The sequence below is a fragment of the Aegilops tauschii genome, chromosome 3 (genome assembly GCF_002575655.3).
Source record: "Aegilops tauschii subsp. strangulata cultivar AL8/78 chromosome 3, Aet v6.0, whole genome shotgun sequence".
Classification (NCBI taxonomy): domain Eukaryota; kingdom Viridiplantae; phylum Streptophyta; class Magnoliopsida; order Poales; family Poaceae; genus Aegilops; species Aegilops tauschii.
This window is the reverse complement of record NC_053037.3, coordinates 6,230,477-6,244,916: the sequence shown is the minus strand read 5'-3', so window position 1 is coordinate 6,244,916 and position 14,440 is coordinate 6,230,477. Positions and strand designations below refer to the sequence as shown.

The following is a 14,440-nucleotide window of genomic DNA, read 5'->3' as shown; positions in this document are numbered from 1 at the left end:
AGACCACCTGCATCAGCAATGTAAATGAAGGTGGCGACCCAACAAAAGAAGAACCGGTCCGGTCAAGAAGGTCAAAAAGAGATCCGGGGGAGAAAGTGGGAGGAGAGAAGAAGAAGCGAGGAGGAATGCCAGCTAAAATGACAGAGAAGTTCAAGGGCATCTTCATTTGAACACGTAATGTGGATGGACAATGTGTCCGATTTGTGACACGCCGATGGAGATACCAAAGAGGAACGTTGTACTGGAAGATGTATGGACCATTTACTCGTCACGCACAGAGAGAGGTGGGCGGCATGGCACATGACCAAAAGAGCACCATCTGGAGGCAGCAAAACCAGCCAGCGCCTTGTCCGCATAAACATGGTAAAGATATCTCTCTCTCTCTCTCATAAAAAAATTATGGTCACTACTAGGAAAAGGCCTGCTAGTGGCGCCCCTGTTTTGCCTACTAATGGCGCACTACAGGTGCGCCACTAGCACCACGTCATTAGAATTTTTTACTAATGGCGCACCACTGGTGCGCCATTAGTATCTGGTATACTAATGACGCATCAGGCAGTGTGCCATTAGTATACATACGGTGCGCCATTAGAATGCCTCTCAGGGGCCTTATTTAACCATGTGCAGAGCTTACTAATGGCGCACCTCATAGAAGTGCGCCATTACTAACAAATTTTTTTGATTTTTCTTTTGTGAATTTTGAAGGCGGGAAAAGTAGTGGCGCACCGTCTAACCCCCACCGTGCGCCATTGCTATTTTTGAATTTTTAATTTGGATCTGGATCGCGATTTTTTTGCCCATTTTTTGCTCTTTTTTTTGCTCGTTTTTTTGCACGATATTTTTTCAAATTTTGTTCTCGTTTTTGGATCTTCTACGTTCTTTTGCCGTGTTCTTTTGCCGAAGAGGAGTTCGCCAGAGAGGAGGGCCGAGGTCACCGGAGAGGAGGAGGTCACCGGAGAGGCGCTCGCCTACATCGCTGGAGAGGAGGAGGAGGTCGCCGGAGAGGAGTTCACCAGAGCACCGGAGAGGAGGAAGGAGAAACCGTGAGGGGAGGGGAGGAGAGGAGGGAGGAGGAGCTCACCGGAGAGGAGGGAGGAGGAGCTCACCGGAGAGGAGGGAGGAGGAGATCACCGGAGAGGAGGGAGGAGAAACCGTGAGGGGAGGGGAGGAGAGGAGGGAGGAGGAGGTCGCCGGAGAGGAGGAGGAGGAGGTCGCCGGAGAGGAGGAGGGGAGTATGGTGGAGGAGAGAAGGGGAGATGGAGTGGAGGAGAAAAATGAAGAGGTAAGGAGGAGAGGACCTCGCCCAGCCATATATACGGCATAGTAATGGCGCACCGTGGGCAGGTGCGCCATTACTAAATTTTTTTTATTTTTTTTTGAATTTTGAAGGCGGGAAGATAGTAATGGCGCACCGTGGGCAGGTGCGCCATTACTAACTTTTTTTTGATTTATTTTGAATTTTGAAGGCGGGAAGATAGTAATGGCGCACCATGGGCAGGTGCGCCATTACTGAGTTTGATTTTTTTTGAAATTTTTTTGCCTCTCCAGATCTTAAAAGTCCCGTATCTTTTTTCTGTTAGGTTTTTGAGGATTTTGAAAATGTTTAACGGGGTTCCAGAGAGATTTTTCATCCGAGTTCGTATGCAAAAGTTATGCCCATTTTACAAATTCCAGAGAGATTTTGCAAATAAAGTCGTAATTCATGTTTGTAAATTTTGCTAACAACTAGACCACATATCACATGGGAAACTTATTTTATTTTATTTTTTTGACATTTCCATCATTTTCTTTTATTTTTTGTTAAACTGAAAAGGCGGGGGGGGGGGGGGGGGGGGCAATCGGTGGCATAGTAATGACGCACCGTGGGAGTCAACTAGTAATGGCGCACCGTACCCACGGTGCGCCATTAGTAGTTAAAAAAACAATTTGAGAACTAGTAATGGCGCACCACTCACACGGTGCACCATTAGTAATTTTGAAAAAAATAAAAAAACAAATTGTTTACTAGTGGCGCACCGTGGATGTGGTGCGCCATTAGTATTTGGACACTAATGACGCATCAACACATGGTGCGCCATTAGTATATAGTAGTGACGCACCACATGTCTCGTACGTCATTAGAGTGCATATTGTCTATAGCCTTTTTCTAGTAGTGGGTAAAGCAAAACATGGGACGAGGAACGGCAACTGAGGCCCCTACGTACGGTACGGGGCTACGATAGCCAACAGTGCCTCCATGATTAATTAGCTGGCCTCGGATACTTTGAAGAAAATAGTTTGACTAGTTCTTGTTTTCCTTTTCTTTTCATATTGGTATGTGCTGACAAATCAGAGAGAGAGAGGGAGATGGCAAGAAGAAAAGATGGGGCAACCTCTGCGATTAAACGGACACACACTGGGGCTGGGCAAACGGAACAGCATAAGCTAATTATAATTAATCATATGGGCGTGGCCGGCGGCAGGGCGTCGATCGGACGGCCGCCATCCGTGCTCGTCCTGATTCGGCCGCCCAGATGCATCGCCGCGCGGACGGGGCCTGGGGAGCTTCTTTCTTTCTGCCCAAGGTAAACGAAAAGGTGCGCCACCTCGGGATCCGTCCCACCCCGCCTGTCTCTCACTCTCCCGCCTGTCTCACCTCGCGATTCCTTCTCCGTTCTGCTCTGTCAGAGCAGCGGTCCGCAAGCTCGACGGCGCACGGGCTTCGCGGGAGCTGCCTGCTCGCGGGATCTCACCTCCCGTGAACCGGTACGGCTGCCTCACCAGAGACGACGGCACCGGCGCAGACGGCCCGGCGGGCGTCCCGAAGGCGGCGGCGGACGGCCCGAAGACGGAGTAGAGCGTGGAGTGGCCACTCCGGCGAGGGCTGAGGACAGTCTAGGTCGTCGAATATTTTATTTACTTATTCGCTGGTCGTAGAACCCTACCTATCTATGCCTAGAAATGTTTATTTACCTTTTACCCTACCAGAACTACTACTTGTAAGGAGATGCGATGAACTTTGGCGACGAACTGTGAATCGATCGCTTCTGTTGGTTTCCTTGTACTATTTGCATCTAGTCTAAGATATGAGACACCCACCGTGACTGGTATTCAAATTGGATCTGAGATTGCGTATTTCTGCTCTGAGATTTATTATTCTTGCTTCAGCTTTTGCTTTTTCTTTTGCTTTTTCCCCTGTTCTCTGTTTTTCAAAAAAATAAAATAAAAAAATCATGGGTTTGTTTGCGGTTCCGTGGTTCCATCTAGGAGTATGATTATAGGTCACCATACCATTATATATCTTTTAAAACTTTCAGTCTCTTCTTTTGTAAAAAAATAAAAAGAAGTTTGCTGGGTGGGAGATTGCTCACCTCATAATTAGGGGCAGAAATTTACAACAAGGGTTTAAAGAGGGAGCAATGAGATGCGAGGGGTTATAGGACGCAGCCGCACAAACAAAGAAGGCTACCATGACAGTCCAAAATTTACAGGGGTGAGATGGCTCGAGCCCATGGACCACCACACTATTACGGTGTTTCGAAAGCTACCTGCATCAAAAAAGTCAAGCTGGCCAGTGGTGGCCTCGGCGCCGGTGGCTGACACGGGTGGACGGGTGGTGAAGCTCACGAACGCATGCTCCTGGTCTGGGGTGAATCGCTAGCGTGAACAAGAAACTGGCAACGAAGGGGCATGTGAAGGGTTGCGTGGCAAATTGAATGTCATGGGCTTTACTACTACTGACCCACCTCAAGGGCCTAAGAGCATGTCTAGAACATCCCGTAACCGCGCGTCCCGCAAAACGCATATAAGGACTCCCGTAAATTGTTTTTACAGTGCGGCGAGCACTCCGGCCGAACAGACCCCGCAAACGCATATAAGGACTCCCGTAAATTGTTTTTACAGGGAGACCTCGATCTATTCATGGGGTAGCTCGTGGTGGTCATGGTGAGCATTTTGTTGGAGCTTTTTTTTAGCACATTGGTGGAGGTTGTGGCGGTGGTAGAGGTGGAGGTGGTGGTGGTAAAGCTCGGGCAGTGTGGTGGAGGTGAATCTTCGGCGGTTTGGTGGACTTTCCGGCTCCGGTTCCGGTGATTGAAGGCCGCCGTTCGTCGTTCGTTCACACGCTTCAAGGGTATATTTCGACACACATTTTATGTTTTGTAGTTGCTCCGGTAGTATTTGGTAATATGTTTTGATTTGAAATAAATTAGGTGTGCAATTATTGTTATTTGCTCCAGTAGCATCCGTAATATATTTAGATGTCAACTATTTAGTTGTGTGAAAATTTGAAGTTGCTCCGGTAATATTCCGTATTATATGTGGATGTCAAATATTTAGGTGTGCCAGTATTTGTAGTTGCTCCGGCAATATCCGTAATATATGTAGATGTCAAATATTTACATCTGTCAATATTTGTAGTTGCTCTGGCAATATTCGTAATATAGTCGTAGGTGTGTGAATTTTTTGAGTCTGTCGTTGGTGAGCCGAGATGTCTGATGTAGTGAAGTTCATATTTTACTAGGGTCCTGGTACCGTCCAAACAACTGAGATGAGAGCTGATCCAAGTGAATTTGATCACATAGAGGTGCCAATGACCGCACCTCAAACATGGTCAGTCAGTCAGTTGAAAGATTGGTTGACAGCAAGTTTAGGGCTTGATACTGAAACACACACCGTCGGTGTTCATGCATTATGGACACGGTCAAGTTCAATCGTTTACTTTTATTTGAGGCCAGTAGAGCGCGACTCTGAGTGGGTGCGGTGGTTACAAGGTTGTGAACACAGGAGATGCAATCCTATTGCGTTAGTGCTTCCCGTACTGAAGGAGGTAAGTGCATATGAAGGTGAGGGTGGCTATGATCCTGGCCAGAGCAGTGTGATTGCTTGTATCTGCGTTGGTATTTTCCCACAGGAAGAGGATGATGCAGCACATCAACGATAAGTATTTCCCTCGGTTATGAAACCAAGGTTATCAACCCAGTAGGAGAACCAAGCAATACTATGTAAACGGCACCTGCACACAAATAACAAATACTTGCAACTTAACGCGTAAGAGGGGTTGTCAATCCATATATGACTTTCTTGTTTGATACACAAAGACTTGCACCTGCACACAAATGACTTTCTTATTTGACAAAAGCTATCTACTTTTATTGTCTTGCAATTTATTCGTGCTTTTATTCTCACAACGAAATCGTAGTTTTATTTTTGCAAAATAGTTCCATACTTTTTCTAGGTAAAGCAAATGCTAAGTGTGCGTAGAGTTGTATCGGTGGTCGATAGAACTTGAGGGAATATATGTTCTGCCTTTAACTCCTCGTTGGGTTCGACACTCTTATTTATCGAAAAAGGCTACAAACAATTCCCTATACTTGTGGATTATCAAACATCGATGATCATCTTCCGAAAGAGGATGTCGCGGGTTTGGCTCTTGCCTGAACCAGAAGCCATCCGATGAATCAAATCGAGAATGGATCCAACTACTCCAAATGAAGGGGACGAATGGCAAAATTTCCCCACTGAGCCATCAGAAACCATAGAGGATGGATGTGCACATCGCATTCTTCATGGATGAACAGTGAACCAAGCGGCGTGCAAAGGCGCTCTACAAGATCTGGGCGCGCGGATGCTCTTATCTATTCTCGGTGGTGCTTGATGGCAGTTCTTATGTGGTTACCATCTTTGCTTTCGCAAGCACTACATTTGGAGTTCTTCGAACAACAAACACAAGGACTCAAGGAGAGAACTGCTCGGCCCATCACAGGTGGACAATAACACCGGCCAGTATCTGCTTTCCTTTTCAATCTAACTAGCTCACACCACATGATTACTCACTGTGATTTCATGTGTTACAACTCAGCAACAAAAAGATATAAGAAACCCAAAGATTTGAATTAATGGAACTATACCATATGGCATGTTGTGTATCGCAGGGGAACCGACAAAACTAGAAGATGCACTTGGAGATTCAAGGTAGAAAAATCCAATGGATGAAGAGTAGTCTGCACTTATGGGAACAAGACCTGGCATCTTGTACCTAAACAAAGAGATAAAAATATCATTGACTATAACTGGGTATACAAAATCATGAAAAAGGCAAATGACTCATTTGACAAGTATAAAGCACGTATACTTGCAAAAGGTTATAAACAACGTTATGGCCTAGATTATGAAGATACTTTCAGTCCTGTTGTTAAAGCTGCAACAATTAGTCTTGTTCTAGCTATTGCCATGTCCGGAGGATGGAGCTTGAGACAACTAGATGTTCAGAACACGTTCTTGCATGGTTTTCTCAAAGAGGGTGTTTACATGAGACATCCACTTGGGTATGCATATGAGAAAACACCCCACTATGCATGTAAGCTTAATAAGGCACTTTATGGCTTGAAACAAGCACCAAGAGCATGGTACTCAAGATTGAGCCCTCAATGAAGGCACCTTGGTTTTGATGCATCTAAAGTTGACACATCACTTTTCATTTATAACAAGGCAAACACAGTTGTATTTGTGCTAATACATGTTGATGATATTATAGTTGCAAGCTCATCACAAAGTGCTACTAATGCTCCGCTGCATGATCTAAGTTTAGAGTTTGTTTCGAAAGATCTTGGTGATCTACACTTCTTCCTAGGCATTGAAGTTATGAAGATTCAAGATGGCCTAGTACTAAACCAAGAGAAATATGCTACTTAACTTCTAACTTGTATGGGGATGAAAGACTGTAAGCCTTCACCTACACCATTGTCTTCTTCAGAAAAACTTTTAGCTTTTGAAGGAGAGCCACTTAAGGAAGAAGAGAGCAGAAAATACAGAAGTGTTGTGGGAGCCTTACAGTACTTGATGCTGACAAGACCATGATTTGTCAGTATCTACATGCACCTACTATTGTACACTGGACAACAGTTAAAAGAATTGTACAGTATATAAAACACACTTTGAGCTTAGGCCTTTAGTTCAGACGTTTTAACTCCCCCTTGTTAGTGCTTTCTCTGATGCTGACTGGGCAACTAATGACAAAAATTCAAAGAGGATTTTCGGTATTCTTTGGCTCTAATCTCATTTCTTGGAGTGCCAGAAAACATGCTATAGTGTCATGGTCATGTACTGAAGCCGAGTACAAGTCACTAGCAAATGCTAGTGCTAAAATCATTTGGTTGGAATCACTGCTTAACGAGTTCGGAATCAAGCAATATCATGGTTCATGTCTATGGCATGATAATTTGGGAACCACATATCTCTCTGCTAATCCTGTCTTCCATGGCAAAATCAAACATATTGAAATTAATTTTCACCTCGTGCGAGAAAGAGTTGCGGAGAAGAAGTTGGACATACGGTTCATTCCCTCTATGAGGTAGCAAATGGTTTCACTAAAGCTTTGCAAGTCAAGCCATTTGAAGAGGTTAAGAGGAATCTTAATGTATGATAGTTGAGATTAAGGGAGGGTGTTAGAATTAGAGATAAACCTCATATTGTAATCTCAAACTAACTCTATCTCTAGGACTCTCACATAGCTATCCATCTCTCCTTATCACGCGTAACTATCGAATCCCTTAGCAGTCGGTACAAACTTGTAAGCCACGACAGAGGCTGTTTCTGCCCACGATCAATATATACCCGCGGCTCCTCTACGGAAGAGTAGGAACGCTTCCAACTTATAATACCATTAAATATGTGTTATTTGGTATAATAGTTAGAAACGTATTAGAAATTTCCCGCAAAAAAGGAAACATATTAGAAATAATAAAATAAAAGAAAATTAAACCTTGAAATTTGAATTATCAACTATCTTGGAAATACTAGAACCAAACGGCCTGCTTGGTAAGCTACCAACAAAAAATGCATTCTTAGCAAAATACTAGATGAGTGACAACATATCTTCGAAATTATTCTTATCTGAGGTCCTGAACTTCTCCCCACGCAAAAAAAAAAGTCCTGAATGAACAAGGGCTTGGGGCGCTGGAGGACGGTTTTTCCTCTTCTTTAAAACAGCCTTAGAGGACGTACGGCCAGTCAATTCAGAACACGAACAAGCTAGCAAAGCCAACCAATCTGCGGGCTTTCTCGGTGGATGTCCCAGTGGGCCTAATGGCCTGGATTAATTGGTGCGTCGCTGAATTGTGTGATCTTGAAACAGTGAACGTGCTTCTGAATCTCGGTGAACCAGAGCACTTGGGTTTTTCTCTCTCCGATTGTCTACACAGGCGTACGAACCAAAGCGGTTTTCTCATTTGTTACTCTCCCTTAGGCTGTGTTCGGCTGAGAGGGATTTAAAAAGGATTTGGCAGGGATTGAAGTGGATTTAATCCCCAACAAGTCAAAACCCCTCCAAATCCTGTCCAATCCTCTTGTGGAGGGGTGTAACCGAACAAGGCCTTAGGGGGCCCTATTTTACTGGGCTGTGTGATCGCTCTGTTCGCACAGCCCCCGCGATCGCTCTGTTCGCACACCCCCTGTGGACATCACTCAAGATCAACTTTACACGGGTGAAATTAAGATGCAAGTAGCAGATTGCATTCTGAAACACCTAAATATATGGTTATGCTCTACTCCCTCCGTTCCTAAATACAAATCTTTGTAGAGATTTCAATATAGACTAGATACGGATGTACATAGACGTAGTTTAGAGTGTAGATTCATCCATTTTGTTGCGTATGTAGTCTATATTGAAATATCTAAAAGGACCTATATTTAGGAACGGATGGAGTACTTTGAAGAGCAGAACCATCTTAATCGGTAGCTTTACACCAAATAGTGTTTTTCCAATTAAACCCATTTCCTTTGCAGTGTACTCTATGATTTTTGGAAGTGAATAGTTGTGGAGGGCAAGTTCATTTCTCCACTTCACCATATCGCACCGCCCTTTGCAGATGATTTATTTGTGCGTGTGTGGGGCCTTTGCAGATGAATTGGCTGTAGGTGTAGCAAAACTTGTAACCCATGAGCACTATATAAGGGGTACATAAATGGTCTTCTGCCACTGTCCGGAAATGCATGCTTAATATGCTCTCTAACCTGCTTTAGGCCATCTTGGTCTATTATTGGTAGATGAGCATGACCATGCATGTTCTGCGCCATTTCGACGAGCACTATATATATGTAGATTCTTCTTTCTGAAATAGATATTGTACTGATGTATCACAATGACAAATATATACCCAGCCTTTACATATATGTTGATAGATAAATGATTACTCTACGATATAATATCTCTCCTGATGACTCTAGAGAGAGAGAGAGAGAGAGAGAGAGAGAGAGAGGAAATAAAGCAAAAGTAATTGTTGTAGGACAAAAATGTGCATGATTATCACAACACCACCAGGATCACAAAATATCCTATACCCGCAACTACTCTGTCTCGTGAGTGGTGCTGAGAGCACATGGCAACTCAATTTGCAGCTACTGGAACTCTTCGCACCCCTCGGCGCCGATCTCGGTGAAGGCTGCCACAAGGCTTGGCATCACGTTTGTGAGTGCAAGCCTTAACCTAGCCGAACACGGCCGCTTCCTAGTCGCTTCAGTGGCATGGGCATCGTCGACAACATTTCCCTGAAGCCACACATTGCATGTCCTAAGCACAAATTTTCCCCGACGGCGGAAGTGTTCCTTGACGAATTCCTCAAATCCCCGAGGTGGCCGACGTAAAAGGTGTTGCATGGTCCGGAGGGTTAGTAGGTAAGCATTCTCATTGTAGGGCAGCGCATTGCGGTGGCCCTCTGGTTTGCCAACCAATGTCTCATAGCCGGCCTCATTGTAGTATGGTTGGTCATTAAGGACGAGGCCCTGGATGGAGACAACGACTTGGAGCAGGCTTGAAGTTGCCGACGACCATACCTCAGTGTCCTCGCCACCGAACGTGTTTAGCAAGCTGAGGCACACTGTACCAGACTCGTAGAGGTTGGGATTGAGGCGTAGGCCAAAGGAGTGGTAGTACACTTGCGGTGGGGCATCCGGGTACGATGGAGGTAGCTGCAAATCGAAGAAGAAGAGGCCGTGATGGTATGGTGTCTCACTCGTGCCCACCATCACCACCCGAAGTAGATCCATGCGGTCCTCGAACGCTCGGACGTAAATGGTTTCTGCACATTAAATAGTTGTCTACTAAATTTTGTTGATGCATGGACCGTGTGTATTTTGAGGTGGACTCACATACCTGGTAAGCCGTTCTCCAGAATTTTCCATTCTTTTTGCACTGTTTTGGCCCAACTCTTCCCACGGCTAGCGCCCTGTATGTCCTGAAAAAGAGAGCAATTCATTGAAGTTCAATATTTTTTAAAATTCGCCATTATGACTTGTAACATGTTGTGTGGTCATTTACTTAATTTGAAGTCAAAGGGATTCAATTTTATTTTGCAGTAAAAAGTGAATGCCACAGTTAAGCTGCAGATGGATTCCAACGTTAGACAAACCATATTGTGCATGCAAACTTTCTTTACTCTAACCTTAACTACCTCCCGTTCTTCATCATTTTCTCTAACAGAAATATAATTACCTTGTCCGTACTGTCAAGGTAGTGGTGATCCAAAGGGCTAATCTGCAGTACATCAAAACATGGAAAGCAGAACGGTTTGTCGCAGAAACAGGTAGCATCTGCATCCTTCATTCCCTCGGCAAAACCATGGCTGGTCACATCTACGGCAGCATCGCTGGTCTCCAGTGCAGCACCACCGATACTATCATCATTCGTGTGCGCGGGTAACTCTGAGCTTGGTAAGGACGACGACCAGGGCCACCAGTTCATCAAGTGTCCTTTACCTCGAGCCACCACGTCGCTGGTCAATTGGAGGAAAGACTGGAACGATAAACCTAAAAGGCTTGTCCTCGACATTGCCAGGTTGACACCATCGACATTATTATCTAGATTCTGAAGATTGATATCCTAAAATTAGATAACACATGAGGTGAATCCATCCATATAATAATTTATATCATAGTATAAATAGTACTTTGGTGCCTCCGAGGAGAAACCAAAATAGTCCCCTCACCTCATTGTTAGAAAGATAGATTAGAAACATACCGTGTTGGCAGCAGCCGGTTCTTCAGGGGCATCATCGGTGCCATCGTCCTCTACCCAGTCGCCCATTTCAAGCCATAGCTCCATGTAGTGCTCGTCCTTGACGACGGCGATCTCATGGGGCAATACCTACAGCACGCCCACACAAAACAAGAATGGCTAATGAGTTGTGTAGAGAATTGTAACATAAGAAGTAGTTGTAGTTGCAAGGAAAGGTATTAGAAGCTATCCACGTACCGTTGACATGCTACCATCACCCCACTTGACTTGGACTTGCCCATTAGGAAGTTCAACTACACGCCCCACCCACGAAAGATCAGCAGCAACGCCATTTTTCTTCTTGTTTCCCTGTAACAACGGTGTGCTTTCACCGTTGTCGGTTGATCCTGATGGTAGGAGACGAATGACTATATCTCCGTAGTAAGCAGAGTGGCTAGGGTCTATCTTTAGGTTGTAAGCACTGACGGTGTCATCGCACTCCACCTCCTTAACCTCATCAGGGTGCCTTGTCGCCTTGAACCATGACACACAAACCGTCTGGTCCTCATACTGCAGGCTCTTGACGATGCCCACACGCTCCATTGGTCTACTTCCAGGAGCAGCATTGTCATTATTCATACTAGTAGTTGTCATGTCATCAGGATCACCAGTAGCATCAACATCGGCATTAATAGGAAGAACGTTTGCGACGACATGCTGTCCCGGGAACAACTCTTGCTCATTCATGATCCCAAAGGGGACAAGGGTTGTTGAAGGTCTGCCATGCTGCCGTGTGCCGTCCTGCCACAACACGTCGACGGTGGTGCACGTGTTGGCGACGACCATGGGAAACTCCACCTCCACATGTCTCATTGCTTGCAGGTGCTTGCCCCATCTGTGTCCCTCAAAGCGGACCTTCCTTAGCTGCTTCTGATAAAACCTCACATCATTCTGCTTTGTGGGTGGTACCACCCGGGAGGTTGATGCTTCACACTCGTCTTGATTGTCTTCTGAACATGCACTGTGTTGCTCCTCCTCCTCCTCCTCCTCCTCATTATCATCATCACCATTGTGTTGATCAGGAGCAGAAGTTGCATCCCCTTCGATGGAACTAGTTTCAAGAAAAAAACAGCGGTCAGCAAGCCCCCAGCAGCAATTGTACGAGGCGCAGAAGAATGTTAGATCGTCTGGGTTCTGGTAGGCCGGAGGAGCGGATGCCTCCACTAGCTCTTTGTCGGTGCCACAATGCATCGATGCAACCCAGTAGACGAGTACACCAGACGTCTCCACCTTCATGATTCTTCCTATTTCTCGTTGAGGATGCCAATAGCCATTAAGCCACCGCGCCGCCTTGAAGACTGAACAAGCATCCGACCCGATGACGTGTTGCCCCTGGTGGAATTGACTGTTCATTTGGTGGCGATGCATGCTCACCATGGTGTAGCTGTCAGTCACTCTTTCCAGGTTCTTGGACACGGCCTCCGCGTCGGTGACCCTGCAGATTGCTCCATCCTCAAACAACACATCAATGTCGATATACACCTCCACGACTCGGCCGAGCCACGGACCGGACACGACAAAGTCCCCGAGGTTGAGGCTCCGGACTCGCCGCAGGCTAGACGGGGACACTCCCTTGATGATCTTGGTCGCCATGCCGTTGTTGTCGAGCTTGGCGAGGTTGAGCAGGGTGTTGACGCCGGTGACGACGCCAAGCTGGCCGCCCATGTCGGACGCGGACGCGACCACCTGTCCGGGGTACAGGTGGCTCCTGTCCATCACCTTGATGTCGCTGACGTTCTTACGCACAATACAGTCATCGATGCGCAGGAGCTTGAACTTGTCGACGGGGAGATAGATGTTGTCCACCTTGGCCTCCGGGAGAACGAGGCCACGGTCGAGGACCATGCGCCCGAAACTCACGAGGTCGAGAGGGTAAATACTTGGAGATGTAGCCGCAGGGACGACGTCCATCGTAACCGACTTTAATTTCCGGCGCGAGCAGGTACGCACCAGAAGCTGGCTGCCTTATGCCGATTGCTTTCCGGTCAGAACCTGGTGGGCTGATCTCGCCGGAGGATTGCTGGAGCTGATCGATCTCGCACACGACGGAAGCTGTAGATATATAGAGTTTGCCCGTGTCCTGAGTTGTAGCCTAATACGGGTGAGGTTTTTGCAGTTCCTTTGCTTATACAGAAGCAATAGTATACATTTTTTTTCTTTCGAAAAGGACAGATATAGGCGTCTCGCAAGCTAGCGCTGGTCTCCTCGTTCCCCGATCGGAAAAGGAAAAATCCCAGCGCCCCACGCGACGTGTAGCAGCAGCCCCATCCCATCGCAAGGCAGAGGGAGCGAAAATCCTAGACTTAGGAAGGGCTGCGTAGCTGCTACCTAAACTTCCATCTAATCTATATATGCCCCACCCTGATTTTCAGGTGGGGTGGACCTAATCCTCTCCTTTACTCCAATCAAATAGTCCCACGTCAGATCAGTTCGTAACCTTACGTAAATCATTACGTGGATGTAGCATTGCTCGCAGAGGGAGAGAGGTGTCATCCGTCGTCGCTTTGTGGCTGCGGCAAAAAGCCCCGCCAGAAAGGTGTGGCTCCTGTAGGTGCACCCGGCTGAACAGTGAATTTAATACAAAAGAAAATTCTGAATTTTCAGGACAACAAACATAATCAAATATTTGATGATGTTTTGCAAAGTTTCAACCACAAATAACATTCGGGGAACCCTCATAAATAAATCACTCAAAAGTGCACAAAACTCTTAGCATTGATTTTTTTAGTGAGGGCTCCTCGAGTGTTATTCGTGGACGAAACTCTGCAAGAAGCTAAAACTTTTGATCAAATTTTGTTTTTTGTGGATTTTCCACTCCTGGCTGCACCTACACCCTTAATGAGCAGTAAATTCACACACGAAAAGAAAACAAAATAATATAAAACTGAGATTTTGAGACATCAAATATTATCCAAATTTATAGCTTCTTGCAAAATTCCATCCACAATAACATTCGAGGAGGCCTCACAATAATAACAACATTAATGCTCAAAGTTTTGTGCACTTCTGAGCAATTTTTTTGTGAAGGCTCCTTTGCGGACGAATTTCTGCATGAAGCTAAAGCATTTGATCTTGTTTGATGTAAAAAATCGTTTTTTATTTTGTTATATTTTGTTCTTCTAAATTTAATGTTCATCCGGGTGCACCTGCACCAGGGAGCAGCCACACCTTCATGTTAGTTAATGCGCAGAACTGATCTCTCAGATATGGCCCTACACAATCTCTCGAGCGGGTACCGAGTCCGTCCATGCATGAGCAATAATTGAAAAGAGAAGGAGCAGCCAATCCACCAGCTAGCTGGATAAAGAAGAAAAAATTAAGTCTACCGCCATGCTTTCGCTCTGTCGAACACATGACACGCTATTGATATGAATAAGTGGCGTCGGGATTCAAAATCTGGAATGAATTGAG

The 14,440-nt window shown here is 45.7% G+C and overlaps 1 protein-coding gene across 1 annotated transcript; it reads right to left on the bottom strand.

Moving 5' to 3' along the window:
• Nucleotides 1-9,375: 9,375 nt before the first annotated feature.
• On the bottom strand, nt 9,376-12,940 carry LOC109773380 (probable ubiquitin-conjugating enzyme E2 23). The gene is made up of 6 exons (XM_073495844.1): nt 12,464-12,940; nt 11,228-12,361; nt 10,994-11,119; nt 10,469-10,855; nt 10,130-10,211; nt 9,376-10,055 (listed from the first exon to the last, which is right to left on the bottom strand). The coding sequence occupies exons 1-6, from the start codon at nt 12,938-12,940 to the stop codon at nt 9,376-9,378; spliced, it is 2,886 nt and encodes a 961-aa protein (XP_073351945.1).
• Nucleotides 12,941-14,440: the final 1,500 nt, after the last annotated feature.